The 14,889-nt window shown below is 33.0% G+C and overlaps 1 protein-coding gene across 1 annotated transcript in view; it reads right to left on the reverse strand.

Annotated features, from left to right (window-relative positions):
• Positions 1–4,155: 4,155 nt before the first annotated feature.
• The window catches only part of LOC117111849 (NAD(P)H-hydrate epimerase-like), a 28,246-nt gene continuing 17,512 nt past the window's right edge, over positions 4,156–14,889 (reverse strand). Inside the window, exons 3-4 of the mRNA XM_033254858.1 lie at positions 5,427–5,649; positions 4,156–4,482 (exon numbers count right to left, since the gene is read on the reverse strand). Coding sequence (XP_033110749.1) covers positions 4,156–4,482; positions 5,427–5,649 — 550 coding nt within the window. The remainder of the gene's footprint in view (positions 4,483–5,426; positions 5,650–14,889) is intronic.

Consider the following 14,889-nt stretch of genomic DNA (forward strand, 5'->3'; position numbering starts at 1 on the left):
TTCTCTATAATGTGCAAGGTTGCTGACAGCTAATGAGCTGGCTGTGCCTCATTTTTGGTCACCTATCAATCAATATATACTATAGCCTAGATTGTCAATCAATACTAAATAGGCTGTCATTCAATTAATTACACCCATTTAGTAGGAGTAACTACTGTCTCTTATACACATCTAGATGTGTATAAGAGACAGGGATACACCCTTGTTTTATTTTTTTAAATTGTATTGGCAGTAATTTTAAATGAAAAATTCAATTTTTAAGACAATATTTGAGGTTTTACACAGATTTTCTTTCTGGCTGTATATTACCATTTCTTGAATGTTTATCTACTGTAAAACATTGTAGCCTAGTCTCTAGAGTAACAAGACTGAACTCTAACTTCTAAGTATCACTGACATGATCATTACCATCATCAACACCATCAACTGATTGCCTCAATTAACACTACTGCAGTCATATCATCAAGCAACTTAATAGCTCTATACACTGTACTTTGGGATCACACCTTGTAACATTGCATAATTCATATCCTAATAACATCATTATAATTAGCATCATTAAGAAAGTCATTACCACTACAAAGGAAACAGTTGGTGCTGTCTCTTATACACATCTTATACATACATATATATACACACACCGAAGATTAATTAGATCTATGACACTGTAACTTCTTGATAGATTCACAATGTGTACAATTACGTCATAAAGCGATATGCTTCATAACCTGTTGTGAATATAAACCTACTTCTGCAAGGTTCAACGATACATGTCAGAAGACTTCATTCTTAATCTACAAATCATGGTTAATATTTCACTTTTTAATATCAAATACATATATTCCAAAGTTGACTGCTCAATGCGAATGGAAAAAAACCAACCAAATAAAAATAAATAAAAGAATAAAAAAAATAAAATAAAAGAAAAGAAAAAATGGGATTTTCTAAAAATTAATCAATCTTCAGACTTGTATAAAATCTACTTAATTCAATTAGCCTATTATATTGCCATGACGATGAGGTATCAACATTATGTGCACCATATGCATAATAATACTGTGTTATTCGACCAATTAGCTGCAGTAATTTCCTCTGAAAGACTCTCATTTAAACGTAATGATATTCCTGAGAAATCATCAGTTAAACATTTGCCGTGCAGCATACATTATTCATTTGTACTGTACGGTTATGATATCCACCACTAGCAGAACTGATATTGCTATTCCCCAGTCAACTCCTATCCAATGTCTCCATTCACCATTGAATATACAATTCACCAAAGGGCAGAAATAACTAATGAAATGTTTTCCATCATCGGTCAGGTACTGTGTATTCGGTATGCAATGGGTGTCCATATTCAATGATTTGAATGATGTTTCAAATCCAAGGAAATACAAACATTTCAATTATTAGCAACATCAAGAACAGCAACAACAATATTAATAGTGATTATAAGTCAATTGTGACATCATTACTCCCAATGTTATTTTCCTATCCCCAACCGTGCACTCATTTTTCATTAGTACATGGCTTGTATGATATTTTTTCAGTTTGTGTGCAAAAGGTGAAAACAACTTGTAACAGTATGTATCATGCACAGCAATGGATTGTAGGTTTTCACACCTAGCACTACGACACACACCTACGGAAAGAGAGGGCAGACACTCCCCCAAGTTTGGTAAGGTTAATTAGAACCCTCAGAATTCAATATTATGTATGAAAAATTAAGGAATTCCTTGAATCAATGAACCTTAATAAACATTTAATAGGAATTCTAGACTTAATTAAAAAATTTCAAGGAACAAAATTAGATGAAGGTAGGAGGCTGCCAAGGCCTAGGACTAGATCGCAGCCTAGCCTAGTTATGAAATCATCGCACGAGTTCACCTGTTTGCACCAACCAAAAATGATTACTGTATTCTCTCAAATGCTTTAAGAAATGTTTTTTACAAATGTCTATCAAATTAGCATTACAAGTTCTTCTCTAAACATAATCAAATATTCATCGTATCGTACTTCATTGTGTGTTAGCACATTCTAAATCAGCAACAACCAGCAGCATATGCACAGCTAAATGTAATACACACACAATATACTGATTGTATCACTATAGCTTATTATAATGTTATTGTCATGTATATTTAAATTGTTTCATAGTGATAAAGTTTTGACAATTAAGTTAAATAAATAATAATGATAATGAGTATTCTGTAGTTTATATATTCATAATTAATCAACAACATTGCTTGCAATTATTCACCTCAGTTTCTGCCACAATTCCATGTGTGTATATAAAATGCACTGTATATAAAAGTTATTAGCTTTCAAGTATAAAAATGAAAATTATGTCATTAGCTGTTAAAGGATAATACTTTCCTTGGCAATGGGCCTTACCCCTTGAATATTGTTGCTAAGATCCCCAAAACAACAGCATAAATGGATGAACACAAGTGGGATGACACATTCGTTTGTGGGACAAGCATGTATACCCAACCGTATTCTGATTAGTCAGTTGTTAGTAACACTGACACTCTGGGAAAGTTCATTGGCAGCCAGATTTAATTCTTATATTTTCCATACTGTAGATTGTTCAATTGGTTAGAATTTTATATGTACGAAAACAATCTATAAATTAGTAAAAACTTTCTTAATTTGTTTGTGTGTCATTGGACGAAAATTAATAGGTCATTTATTTGTTTATAAAGGGTTTCAGGGGCAGATCCAGAATTTTTTTGAACAGCAGGCATTTATTTCTAAAATGTAGTTGGCAAACATTTAAAATGTAGTGTCCCCCCCCCCCCACACTGGATACACCCTTGTTTTATTTTTTTAAATTGTATTGGCAGTAATTTTAAATGAAAAATTCAATTTTTAAGACAATATTTGAGGTTTTACACAGATTTTCTTTCTGGCTGTATATTACCATTTCTTGAATGTTTATCTACTGTAAAACATTGTAGCCTAGTCTCTACAGTAACATGACTGAACTCTAACTTCTAAGTATCACTGACATGATCATTACCATCATCAACACCAACTGATTGCCTCAATTAACACTACTGCAGTCATATCATCAAGCAACTTAATAGCTCTATACACTGTACTTTGGGATCACACCTTGTAACATTGCATAATTCATATCCTAATAACATCATTATAATTAGCATCATTAAGAAAGTCATTACCACTACAAAGGAAACAGTTGGCGCAGCTATTACACTTCGGCTACATTTCGCGAACTTTCACTTCCGTAGGGAGGACATTCCATAAAGTAAGTGCTAAGCTAGAAAAAGTACAATGGCCACAGAAGTTTCCATTTAGGTGCATGGCGTCGAAGCATATTTGAAGAACGTACCTTTGAGACTATAATGTGGGACATGATCTGTGAATTAAGGTGCAACCAAATTTTGGGCTGCAAAACAACTTTCGAGGGCTGCAAGGTCACCCATTCAGGAGAAAAAAAAATGCATTTTTGTGAAACTGCTTGACTGATAATGAATACGTAGTTTGTCTAAAATTTGGTCACTAATTAGTATTATAACAGATAATAATCTGAAATTAATATATATTATAAAAACATGGAAGTAATTTTTATGATAATAGCTCCTTGCCATGATTTTGTATTTCTGATCAGTAGGGCCAGTGCTTGGTGCCTAAAATCTCAAGAAGGATATGAAAAAAAACTTTGCAGACACTGTTTTAGAAGAGGAGACACTCTGATATCTGGAGCCCCAAACAGAATCATATTGCATGGCTTTGCACTTTTTTTCCCCCTTGGTAGTTGTACTTGGTAATTGGACACAGAATCAATTGTATAACATATGCAAGCTCGACAGCTCTCTTCTGGTAATATTCTATGCAACCTAATTCAGCACTATCCAATTTCATTCAAAATCAATCGCATCTTAACAAGTGTTCATACTGGGAGGAAAGAGATATACATACTGTATATATATTGTCTCTTATACACATCTAGATGTGTATAAGAGACAGAAAATGCACTGTATATAAAAGTTACAATATCTCTGAGTAATATTTAGCAGGCATTCTGTGTAAAATTTTGTCTTGTGTGAATTGGGTACCACATAAAAAAGTAAAAAGTCGAATCAACCTCCTGCTTTTTTTTAAAACCTGGACAAATAAGTATTTGACCTATTAAATGCGAAATAAACAGAAAAATAAAATATTAAAGAGAATGACAGCCTCACACATTTGTTTCTTACCTGATGGCACATCAATGCTACAAACTGGCATTGACACCTTCTTCAAGGTTTCCAATATGTCCCCAAACGGTGACCTCACATTTCCCTTGAAACTAAAGCCAAAGATGGCATCCACAATTAAGCTGTAGGATTCATTGAGGAGGTTGGTTGACAATAGATGAGAAAGAAATGGTATATCCATCGAAGAACACTGTACGGTTAAGTTCTCAAAGAGTTTTTTATCTGGTCGTTTCGGGTAAAATACGGTTGGATGATAACCCTACAAAACAAAAAAGTATAAAATCATACCACTAGTAAATGCTGATTCAAATTATAAATTATTTGATACATTTGATATTTGATTATTGGACAAAGCTTATATTTTATTGTGAATTTTATTAAGTATAATGTATAGTGTTCTTATGTTATAGTGTTATGTTTGAAGATGAAATAAATATCATGATATAAGGCTTGCCATCCCAAAACCAATGTACAGTTGCTAATTCTTAAACAAAGTAATTAGGCCTAAAAATATAATTGTTTGTTTGCCCTTTAATGCTGAAAATTGTATAGGAGCGGAAGGCGCAAAATTTTTTTTTTTTTTTTTTCTCCTGTCACCAAAATTAACATATTAAATAACAATGCTTGCAATTAAGCCTGTCTCTCTATTTGTTTTTTAAAGGGTATTCATCAGACTAAATAAAAATAACCCATAATCGATATTTTGCAATGAATTTACGCCTACCTTAGGTGATATCTTACATCAGACACCAAATTTAGACAACTTTCATGTGCAAAATGGAGAAAAATAAAGATCAATTTTAAAATTTGTGAACAAAAAAAACAAAAAAAACACTATTTTTAAAAACGCCGCCCCCATTTTTCCATGAGCTAGGGGAGGGCACTGGAGGGCAAACAAACAATTTTCTTTTTTAGGCCTTAGCATAAGAATGTGGAAGTAATGTATACTTTAGTACAGAGAAGCAGCTTCTCTGGTACTAAAGTATACAATACTGCTACATTATTATGATATTCGATTTGATAATTAGCGGCATTATGCTGGTTTTGGTAAGGCAGGCCTCTCAGAAAAAAGAAAAGAAGAAGAAGAGTCAGTTTCCCTATATAATTAATACTCAAATTATAAGAAATCCATAAGGCAGCCAATAACTGCTTATAAATATATAATAAAATGTGTTTATAAACTGTAAGAAATACAGTACTCACAAACATCTTTAAATGCCGGGCACACACTAGTCCATCCCCGCCGTTATTTCCTGGTCCACAACATACTAATATAGTTGGATCCCTCTTATTCGGTAGCGAGCTAATTGGATATACTTTAGCAATGGCTGTGGCACAGCTCAATCCTGCCAACTCCATCAACTGGTCAACACTAAAACCATATTCATGGAACAACTCCTTGTCAATTTCAATAGCCTCATCTTGACTGCAAAAAAAAAGTAAGTTATATCAGTAGTTAAAATAGTATTTTACTTAGACATAAACTAAGCCCATGTTCATGGAACAACTCCTTGTCAATTTCAATAGCCTCATCCTGACTGCAAAAAAAAAGTAAGTTATATCAGTAGTTAAAATAGTATTTTACTTAGACATACTATAAAACTATGGCCAAGTAAAAAAAAAAAGAAGTAGATTCTCATTCTAATGTTTTGAAAAAAGGAGGAGAGGCAATTAGTTTACTGATGTTAGTCAGCCAGGTTTTCGTACATTTCGAATAAGTAAATAAAAAAAAATTTAAAAAAATTTGGTGAGGCAGAGAAAATGGATGCGCGAGGGGACGAGAAATCAGTAATTTTTTTTATTTGGCCTAAAATAGAAAACAGCAAAACATATCCTGAAATATAATTTAGATAAGTTATCTTCACTGTAAAAAAGATAATTATGTAAATATGGATAAGTGTGTTGTCAAGGACACAGACAAGTAGCCTACCACTCACTCGAACACTTGATCTTATGATTGGAAGCCCATCCCTTACTAGTGCGCCACATGGTTTCACTCTATGTATTTATTAAGCAATAATCTTGGTTGAGGCTCAATCCCAACTGTTCCCATCAAAATAAACAGTACTGCAATTATTCTTGTTCCGAGTGCTAAATGCGAAAATAAAAACTCTGCATTTTCAAGTCAGTCTGCTATTATGTGAAGCATATGTTTGAAAGCTTAAACTATCCATGCTATATTTATTTAAATTATCAACATGAACAATTTTCATAATTGATTTGACAAGTATTATGTTTATAATGGCCTCCTTTTTCATGATGTGAAAAACAAGTGTTTTGTAATGGTTTCTCGAGTATTCTGAAGTGAATGCAATATTCATCCTACGCCAACAATAATAAAGGCGAGAAACTTGACTTTCGTCACAGTTAACGATCAAAACCATATCATGAGTAGCAACAGCTGTGTCTCAATAACGTGTCTCAATAACTCATCTTTTTACTCCACCTCGTTTCATAATGACAGCCAAATAAGGTATATTATCTAGTTTCAGCTCGTTGACAACTGTCGTTCATGTCACACATTTTCAAGATCAATTCGTTGGCAGAAGACATTTTCGCGATTATAGCTCAACCGAAGTGTCAAAGAATTAATAGTATTTATGATAGGCAACTTTGCTTAATAATGCATGCGACAATCTGGAACACTAAAAAATATTTAAATATTGCAAAGATACGGTGCAAAGAAACTCCAATATTCAATGGGATAAAAAATATCAAAAATACAAAGCTAGTGGCAAAAACCAGGAAAGGTTAAATAAAAAAAAAGCAAGCAATAATCAAATTATCTCATCACCACGAAGGCCATGTATTTGTGGTTGATTAAGAAAGGAACTAAATAATACAGTATTAAAACTATCCTCACTTAGTAGTTTATATACGAAACAGTACACAAGCCATGTGTCCTGGCAGAGATTATGAATTTAGGACCGATGCTGATCACATTGCTCATGTGCATAGGCAAGGCACTAAGTGCCTTTCTTGACCGGGGAGTATAAATTTGGTATTAGGTATGAGGTGTATCATTCAGAGACTAGTACTCATACTGGAACCGGTAAGAGCACTTATAATACGCGTATTCCTTGAGGTTATAAAGTGCAGTTCTTTTTCCCTGGTCATTGGGCCCACATGGTGTTAAGCTGGTAGTCAGTGCAAGAGCAGGCAATCCCACCAGGTACCCATTTATACTCCTGGGTGGAGAGAAGCAATGCAGATAAAGTGCCTTGCTCAAGGACACAAGCGGAATGCACAGCGAGGGATTGAAACCCCGACCTCGAGGTTGGGAAACCAAACTGTTCCTGCTTTGCCAAATCGCCTCCACAGACAGAAATTGATAATGCTGAGTTATATACATAAACCATGAATACTCCACACGGTGGAGGAGATTGCACATTTATTCTGCATCTAATGACCTGGGACAAAAATCCTGAACAGTTCTCTCTGAAATGGGTATGTGTACAAATCTCACACTGGGGCATTCCAGTGGTTAAACACACTGTCAGGGGCTAACGCTCATGTAAGGGCATGTTCACAGGGTGCATAATACTGGTGTAGCTTACGCCGGCATAAGCTAATCCTCGGATTAAAATTCCACAGTAGATTTCGTAGATTTCAAGACAGAGGCGGGCATAATAAGAATTGTAAATAAACATCTCAATTCATTTTGTTATGCTATGATGATTGAATAAAATATATAATAATATAATGAAAAACTTTTATTTTATTCTGAAATTGCGATTTTTTGTGACAGCAGGTGCACTAATTGGCCAAAAATAAAATGTTACTTTTATTCAAAATCATCAACATTGGTAGGAGGCAGATTCACAAAAAAAGGTATAAAAAAGTCATATAACACTACAAAATAACATAAATAATAATAATTTTATAGTAATAATCAAGTTTCCATTTCTTTGACATTTTAATTCCTTTAAGTCCTATGTGTGCCACTGCTACGAAAGTGATATCCATTAAATTTAATTGAATTGAAAATTGAGTATTTTATATGTTAGGGCACATTTCAGAGTTTATTTTCATTGTCTAAATAATATGAATTTATTTTTATGTAATGATTATTGATATTTTATGTATGGTATATACGAAAGGTTATTTTGAAACATTATAACATGCTCTACTGAGTTTCAAAGATGTCTTTTTTTATATTATGTTTAAAGTATCTCTTTAAAAGAATACAATGATGCTGATGAATAAAACATTATTGCATTTTTTGAAGTTTGAAATCGAAAAAGTCTCATATTTCCTCTTGGGAGTAAGTTGACACAATGGATGTAATGTGAAATGCATTAATGTGCCTTTCACCTACACCTAAGTACAGTTTAACATTTACCGTATGAATATTTATTAAGGTTGTACTTTTATGTTTTATTATTTTTATAATGTTTTACTGGAAGTTATAAGGCCATGTTAAAAAAAAATGTAGTTTCTCGTCCTAATATTTTGGGGAAAAAATTGAATGAGGGCACGTTTTTTTTTTATTCCCTGAGATGGCAAATCCAAGATGGTCTATGGGAAACAGCTACTAATTGTTAGTTAACTATATTTTCATACATTTCATAACTAAAGGAAATAAACAAAAAACAAAAAATAAAAACAAAAAATTGGTGAGGCAGAAAAGATGGAAACTAGTAATTTAAGAAAAATTTGGTCTTAGGGCTATTGTAATACCAATAATGTTCTAAGAACCTTATGTTTGTATTTCTTAGCACGTATTTATTCGGGAAGCATTAATTTTAATGGCATAAAATGGATATGCATAATATACTCAAATAAACTCCTATTAATTTCACTGGAAATGTAGAGTGACAACACATAATTACCACCAAAATGTGTGCAATATGCATGATCAAAAAGAATAATTCTACTGGAGAACATTAATTGAATGTTTTGAGAATGATGTTATTTCTTCCATTAGTTTTGTTTAAGACGATTAGTTAAGTTTTAAGAAGAGATTTGAATTGAGAACAAGTGGGAGAATAATGGATGACAGTAACAAATTTGTTAAAATAAAATATGAATAATGTTCTAAAGTCTTATCTTAATTGTCTAATTGTCTTAAGTAAGAGAAATTTACAGCATAACTCAAGTGTGGACTCGCTTCGCTTGCTTACCCTCTAGTATGTGAACGTTGCGATTTAGTTTGACACAATAATAATAATAATATTAGTGCAGTTTTATATAGCGCACATATCCATGTAATATAAGATGCTCAGAGCGCTTGATATGTGGACTAGGAACTCGATCAATGACTTTCTTTGTCTTAATCTGTGAAACTATTAAAAAAAATCTATTTTGGCATCAATGGCGTTCTGCATGGCATTGCATTCTATACTTTCTGGTAATTCCCATCCAAATTCAACAACATAACAAGTTTCTCGATATACAGAGATGCTGGTGGCGGTCTCCGAAATTATCTAATACTAGGAAAAATCAATAAATTAGAGAATTGTGACAAGTCTACACCCACCACAACCATGGAAGGTTAAAAAACCATGTTGCCGATCTAAAGATAATAATAATAAATAACATTTATGTAGTGCAAAAGACAGTTAGATTTGAAGTGCTAAGAATTCCCAGTTCTGTAAACAAATCAAAAGTAAAGATGAGTTTTTTTCCCCATTTTAACAACTGATATTCTCTTGTTATATTTAGATTGAGGCTGCAGTGGTTAAGATTATTTTCTGATTATGTTTTTTTAAACAGGATTTTGGTTCACTTTGATAAACTCCTTTTGAAAAGTGCTGTAGTATAATAGATTAGAATTTAATTATTACTACTACCATTATTATTCCTCCTAATTATTGTAATGTTCTTATGCACCTCTCCAGACTTATAAAAAAGACCGCATATAGTATATTTTCAATTCCTTAATCCAAATTCTAGTTTGAAGAAAAAAAAAATTAAAAAATATGGAATCCACAATAAACCTACTTCTTGGTTAAAATAGAACACATGTTTTTAGAAATAAACAACTTCAATCCTAACAGATATTAGCAGGAGGATACACTAACAAAGCTCACTAGAGGTCTGTTAATGCATGGGCTCAAAACAAACTCAACAGTATACACAGAATGGTCATCCATTAAAAAAATTTAAACCAACAAGCTTAGCACAAACATTACGAGGTGTGAATAATCTCTCAAGATATTGTCATCATTATCCTTTACGCTATCACAGTCGAAACCACACTCAGTTCTTAATCTTGATGTATTTTCATCGCAGTTCGGGATTACGTGGGAAGGAGGATGCAACAATCTTCAAGTCTCATATAGCAGAAAACTAATTGAAGGAGTGATGCTCACTGCCGTGACACAGGTAGACGAACCATCATTTTCAAGTTTCTAGCACAACCATCAATATTGCTGTAACAGAAGTCTGTAACGTGCAGTCATCCGCCTTGCCTTCCATCCCAGGGTTCTGTTTTCAAATCAGCAAAGGATTTTCTTCTCCATGACCAACATCACATTAAAGACCTTGGTCACCATCTTTATTTTTTATGTCAAAATATTAGGCCAAATAAAAACAAATTTAGTAGCTTCTGGTCCGATTTCGCATCCATTTTCTCTGCCTCACCAATTTTTTTTTTTTTTTATTTCCTTTATTTTACAAAATGTACAAAAAATCTGGCTAACTCACATCAGTAAAATTCCTCTCTCAAATTGTTCGTGGTTAGGAATACATGTATGAATCATGTCTAGTGCTTCTTTTATTTGCTTTCAATGTGTCTACTTGGTAAAAGTGAGAAAGTAGTAGCTGTTTCTCATCGGCCATCTTGGATTTGTCAACTCGGAGTAAAAAAAAAAGGAAGAAATTGCCCTCATTCTCCTTTTTTAAAATATTAGGACGAAAAACTTTATCTGAGCGTTTCTTTTTAGAAGACGAAAATAAATTAGGTAGTCAGATCAAAAACATAGGATCCTTACATCACTTAAGAAACTAGCTGTTAAATAGAATATGTTGTACTATAAATTGTAGTAAATTTGACTGTAGTTCATATATTTAACTGGCCCTTGAGTATCAGATGACCATTACAGATGGGCTTAAAAATTCACTCTCTTTAAATTCGGTAAAAAAAAAATTAACACAATTGATGCAATAATGAACTACAGTATTTGAATATAGCAATAATAATAGTGATTTTTTTTATGAAGGAAGGCTCAATATAGCAACGGTATAATCTTGCCGGTATAAATCAATTATTTTACATCTCCATGGTAAAATTAATCCTAGCTGTTTGTCTTAGGTCCTTTAAGAATTATCAGTCCTGTACAAGGCCTAAGGCAACATTCAGAAATGTAATTTGCAAGCGATGTATTAGGTCTATGGTTTATATTTTGCGAGCAGGCGGAGTGCAAGTAATTAAACAAATTTCATAGAACATCAGGGTCATCATGTCATAATCTTGGGGGAACAAAATCCTAATCAACATTGTTTTCTTATACGAATGAGTTGAATGAGTTGTAGTAGAGGATAGAGAAGGGCATTATTACACAACTGCTGATTAATAGTAATTAATTTAATGAATCAACACAACTCATTTGCAGTTAAAGTGTTTGCCGTGAAAGTCAATAGCTGAGTGTTTGCATTTTACTGAACGACGTCAATTGTGATGACTTGCAAATGTAACATGGCCCGTGTTTAATCATTCGCTAATCCAATTAAAACTGTGCCCTGAATTAGAATTTTTTGGAAAACCCAAGGAATACTCTGTTTGCAGGCATATCAAATCAAATCAATTTATTTGGAAATATGCACTTTGAAATGGTGGCACACTCATAAATTTGGTGCATTGATAATTGAAAAATAGAAAGCCTGAAAAAATGTAAAACAGTACTTGCTACGCCCCTTTGTCTGAACGATTATGCGACCAATCTACCACCACACCTCCAGTTTAAACTCCGCCATGGAGTATTTTAGTGTGAAGTAACCAAGTTCACAACTAAAGCACAGAATAATATAACAAGGCTACAAAAAGTAACATTTTCAAAAGAAAAATACTTAGCTACATCTTACCATCGATTGATGAGAACTCAAATAAAATTTTAATAACCAATCAGCAATAAGGTAGTTAAAATAAATTAATAAGATAAGTAAAATGTAGATAACTTAAACAAATATATATAAATGAATATAACTGAATAAATACATAAATAAATGAATATAAAAATAAACAGGATAATAGTAATATTAATGACAATAATAAGATAAACAAAATAAACATAAATATATAAAGTGGAGATGTGACTTGGTGGTTAAGATGTTTGCCTTCCAATCCCAAGGTCTTAGGTTCAAAGCCTGTCACAGCACTGGGGTTTTTTTCAATAAGACTAAAACACATCTCCACTCCCAAAGCCTTGTAATGAGACTTCGCTGATTAAGCATCACGTTATTTCATTTATTACACTGCAGTGATCAATTGTGTTCATGTCAAGATATGACCTTCCAAAAGCTGACACAATCTTGATTCCTTTCGTTAATCATAATATTTACTAATATACGCTTCATTCTTCTTGTAAGTGGAGGGAAAATCGACATTTACTGCTTGTATGCTGTAGGGAAACACACATATCTAGACAAGTGGGTTTCAGTTGTTGGCAGGCCTAGTAATTCAAGGAACTCGTGGCCTGCATAAATTTAGTAGAATGGAATTCAAGATTACGCAAACAAAAATATGAAGCCTCTGCCTCTTAAGGCCTCCTTGGTAGCAAAAGATGACAGGAAGGCAGACAAACCAAGGCTTAATTCATGATAATGTATGTAACTTCCGTTTGTTTGGCGATAACGATTAGCAAGTACGAACGTTTATAGAATCGACACCATGGGCAACAAAATAACACATGTAAGATGTATGAAGACAGCCTACGCTGTCTGTTACTTCATTCTTCACAGTCTAAAATATCCTTGTGTGATGGTGAAATCATTTATGGATAGGATTGATGTCTACTGTAAATAGTTATCGTATTTTGATATAGGGTTGGTAAGAAAAACATCTGTAAATTATCATTAATTTCATTTAAAAAAAATAACTCTGACTGATATACCAGATAATGATGAAAGATACTATCTTTTTCATCATTATCTGATTAAAATTAGGGGTAAAAAGTTTTTCAATTGCTTCATCAATTGACATACATGTATAAAAACAAATGTTGTCATAATTATCCCTTCAACAAATAAAAATAAAATATAATAAAAAATTAAAATATAAATAAAATAAAAGTAAATGTAATAAAATTAAATACCGGTAGATATAACAATTGAATAAAATCTTAAACAAGCAAGTAAATACACAAAAAAATCTTGAAATAAACAAATAAGTGCTAATTAGCAGTTATTCAACATTGAATACAAAAATACCTAGATGATATTTAGCCTATAATGCAAAATGACCATAAAAAAAAATCTCAAGTCCACTTATAATACTTAATAGGTACTCTGCGGAATCAGATATATTATGTTGATGCTTAGGAAACATTTTAAATATTAAACACAAAACGACCATCTACTTAAACTGCAGATTTGCAAGCTGGTGGTTGTGGTGCACTAGCAAAATAAGCCATTCTGACACTTTTCTTTAAGCTGTGTTCAGATTTCAAATTTATTTGACAAAAAAAGTTGTTGTATGCCCATATATAGTCAGGATATGCCCATATATAGTCATAATGTGATGTCGAGTGGCGAGTCGAGTGGCCGAGCGGTAAGGCAGGGGCGCCGCTAGCTAGAGCCTTTAACATCGGCGCTGGTTCCAGCCGCTCCTCGCCCATGGTTCGGTTGGTAGAACCAAGTCTTCTCGGATAAGGACTTAAAATGGAGGTCCAGTGTATACATCTGGCTTGTGTGCACTTTAAAGAAGCCATTGCATCTTTCGGAAGAGTAGGGGGTTACCCCGATGTTATGGTTCATTTCAGCCCCTGTCGTTGTGGAATGATGTGAACATGTATCTACCAAGAAGCGCCTCTTTACGGCTGCTAGGTAGTCACGGACCACACCCATACGCAATTCAGCACAATGACGCTGCAAGCTATGGGTTATTCTCCTACCTTTACCTTTACCTTTATGTCATCATGACCATATGTAACATGTTTTTGTCAAATAAACTTTGATAGTTTGTACACCTCATTAAAAGCAATATCGTTTCATTTGCAGTAGGGTGAGACTGTTTTTATACCTTGTTAGTGAACCCGCCACCCGCCAATAATGATGATTTCAAATAAAAATAAAATTTTATTTTTGGCCAATTAGCACACCTGCCCACCACGGAAAAATGGAAAGATTTTCTTTATTTTCATTACGCCCGTCAATGACTTCTAAAATCTCCAAAAATAAAATATTTTTTCCTAATTATATAAATTTAAAGCATTTAACCATCCCATAATACTACATGGTTTAAATTCAACAATAACATTTTATTTTATTTCCTCCTCCAGCTGGATGTTTTGGCAATAAGGAACAGGAAACAAAATTTTACTTTTACTTTTCTTCCACTGACAATCTTTAAATATATATAAGTTCATGAAACAAGGTATAAAAAAAGTTTCACCTATTAAAAAACATGCATGAATCTTGTGTTTGATTTTGATTGACAAATCTACATAGTGTTAGCATATCATCAAATATATTAATCTATGTTTTCACTAGATAGTTCTGAGTGAGG

This window comes from Anneissia japonica, unplaced genomic scaffold (assembly GCF_011630105.1).
Source record: "Anneissia japonica isolate Jap-2015-1 unplaced genomic scaffold, ASM1163010v1 scaffold1203_len951721_cov167, whole genome shotgun sequence".
NCBI lineage: Eukaryota > Metazoa > Echinodermata > Crinoidea > Comatulida > Comatulidae > Anneissia > Anneissia japonica.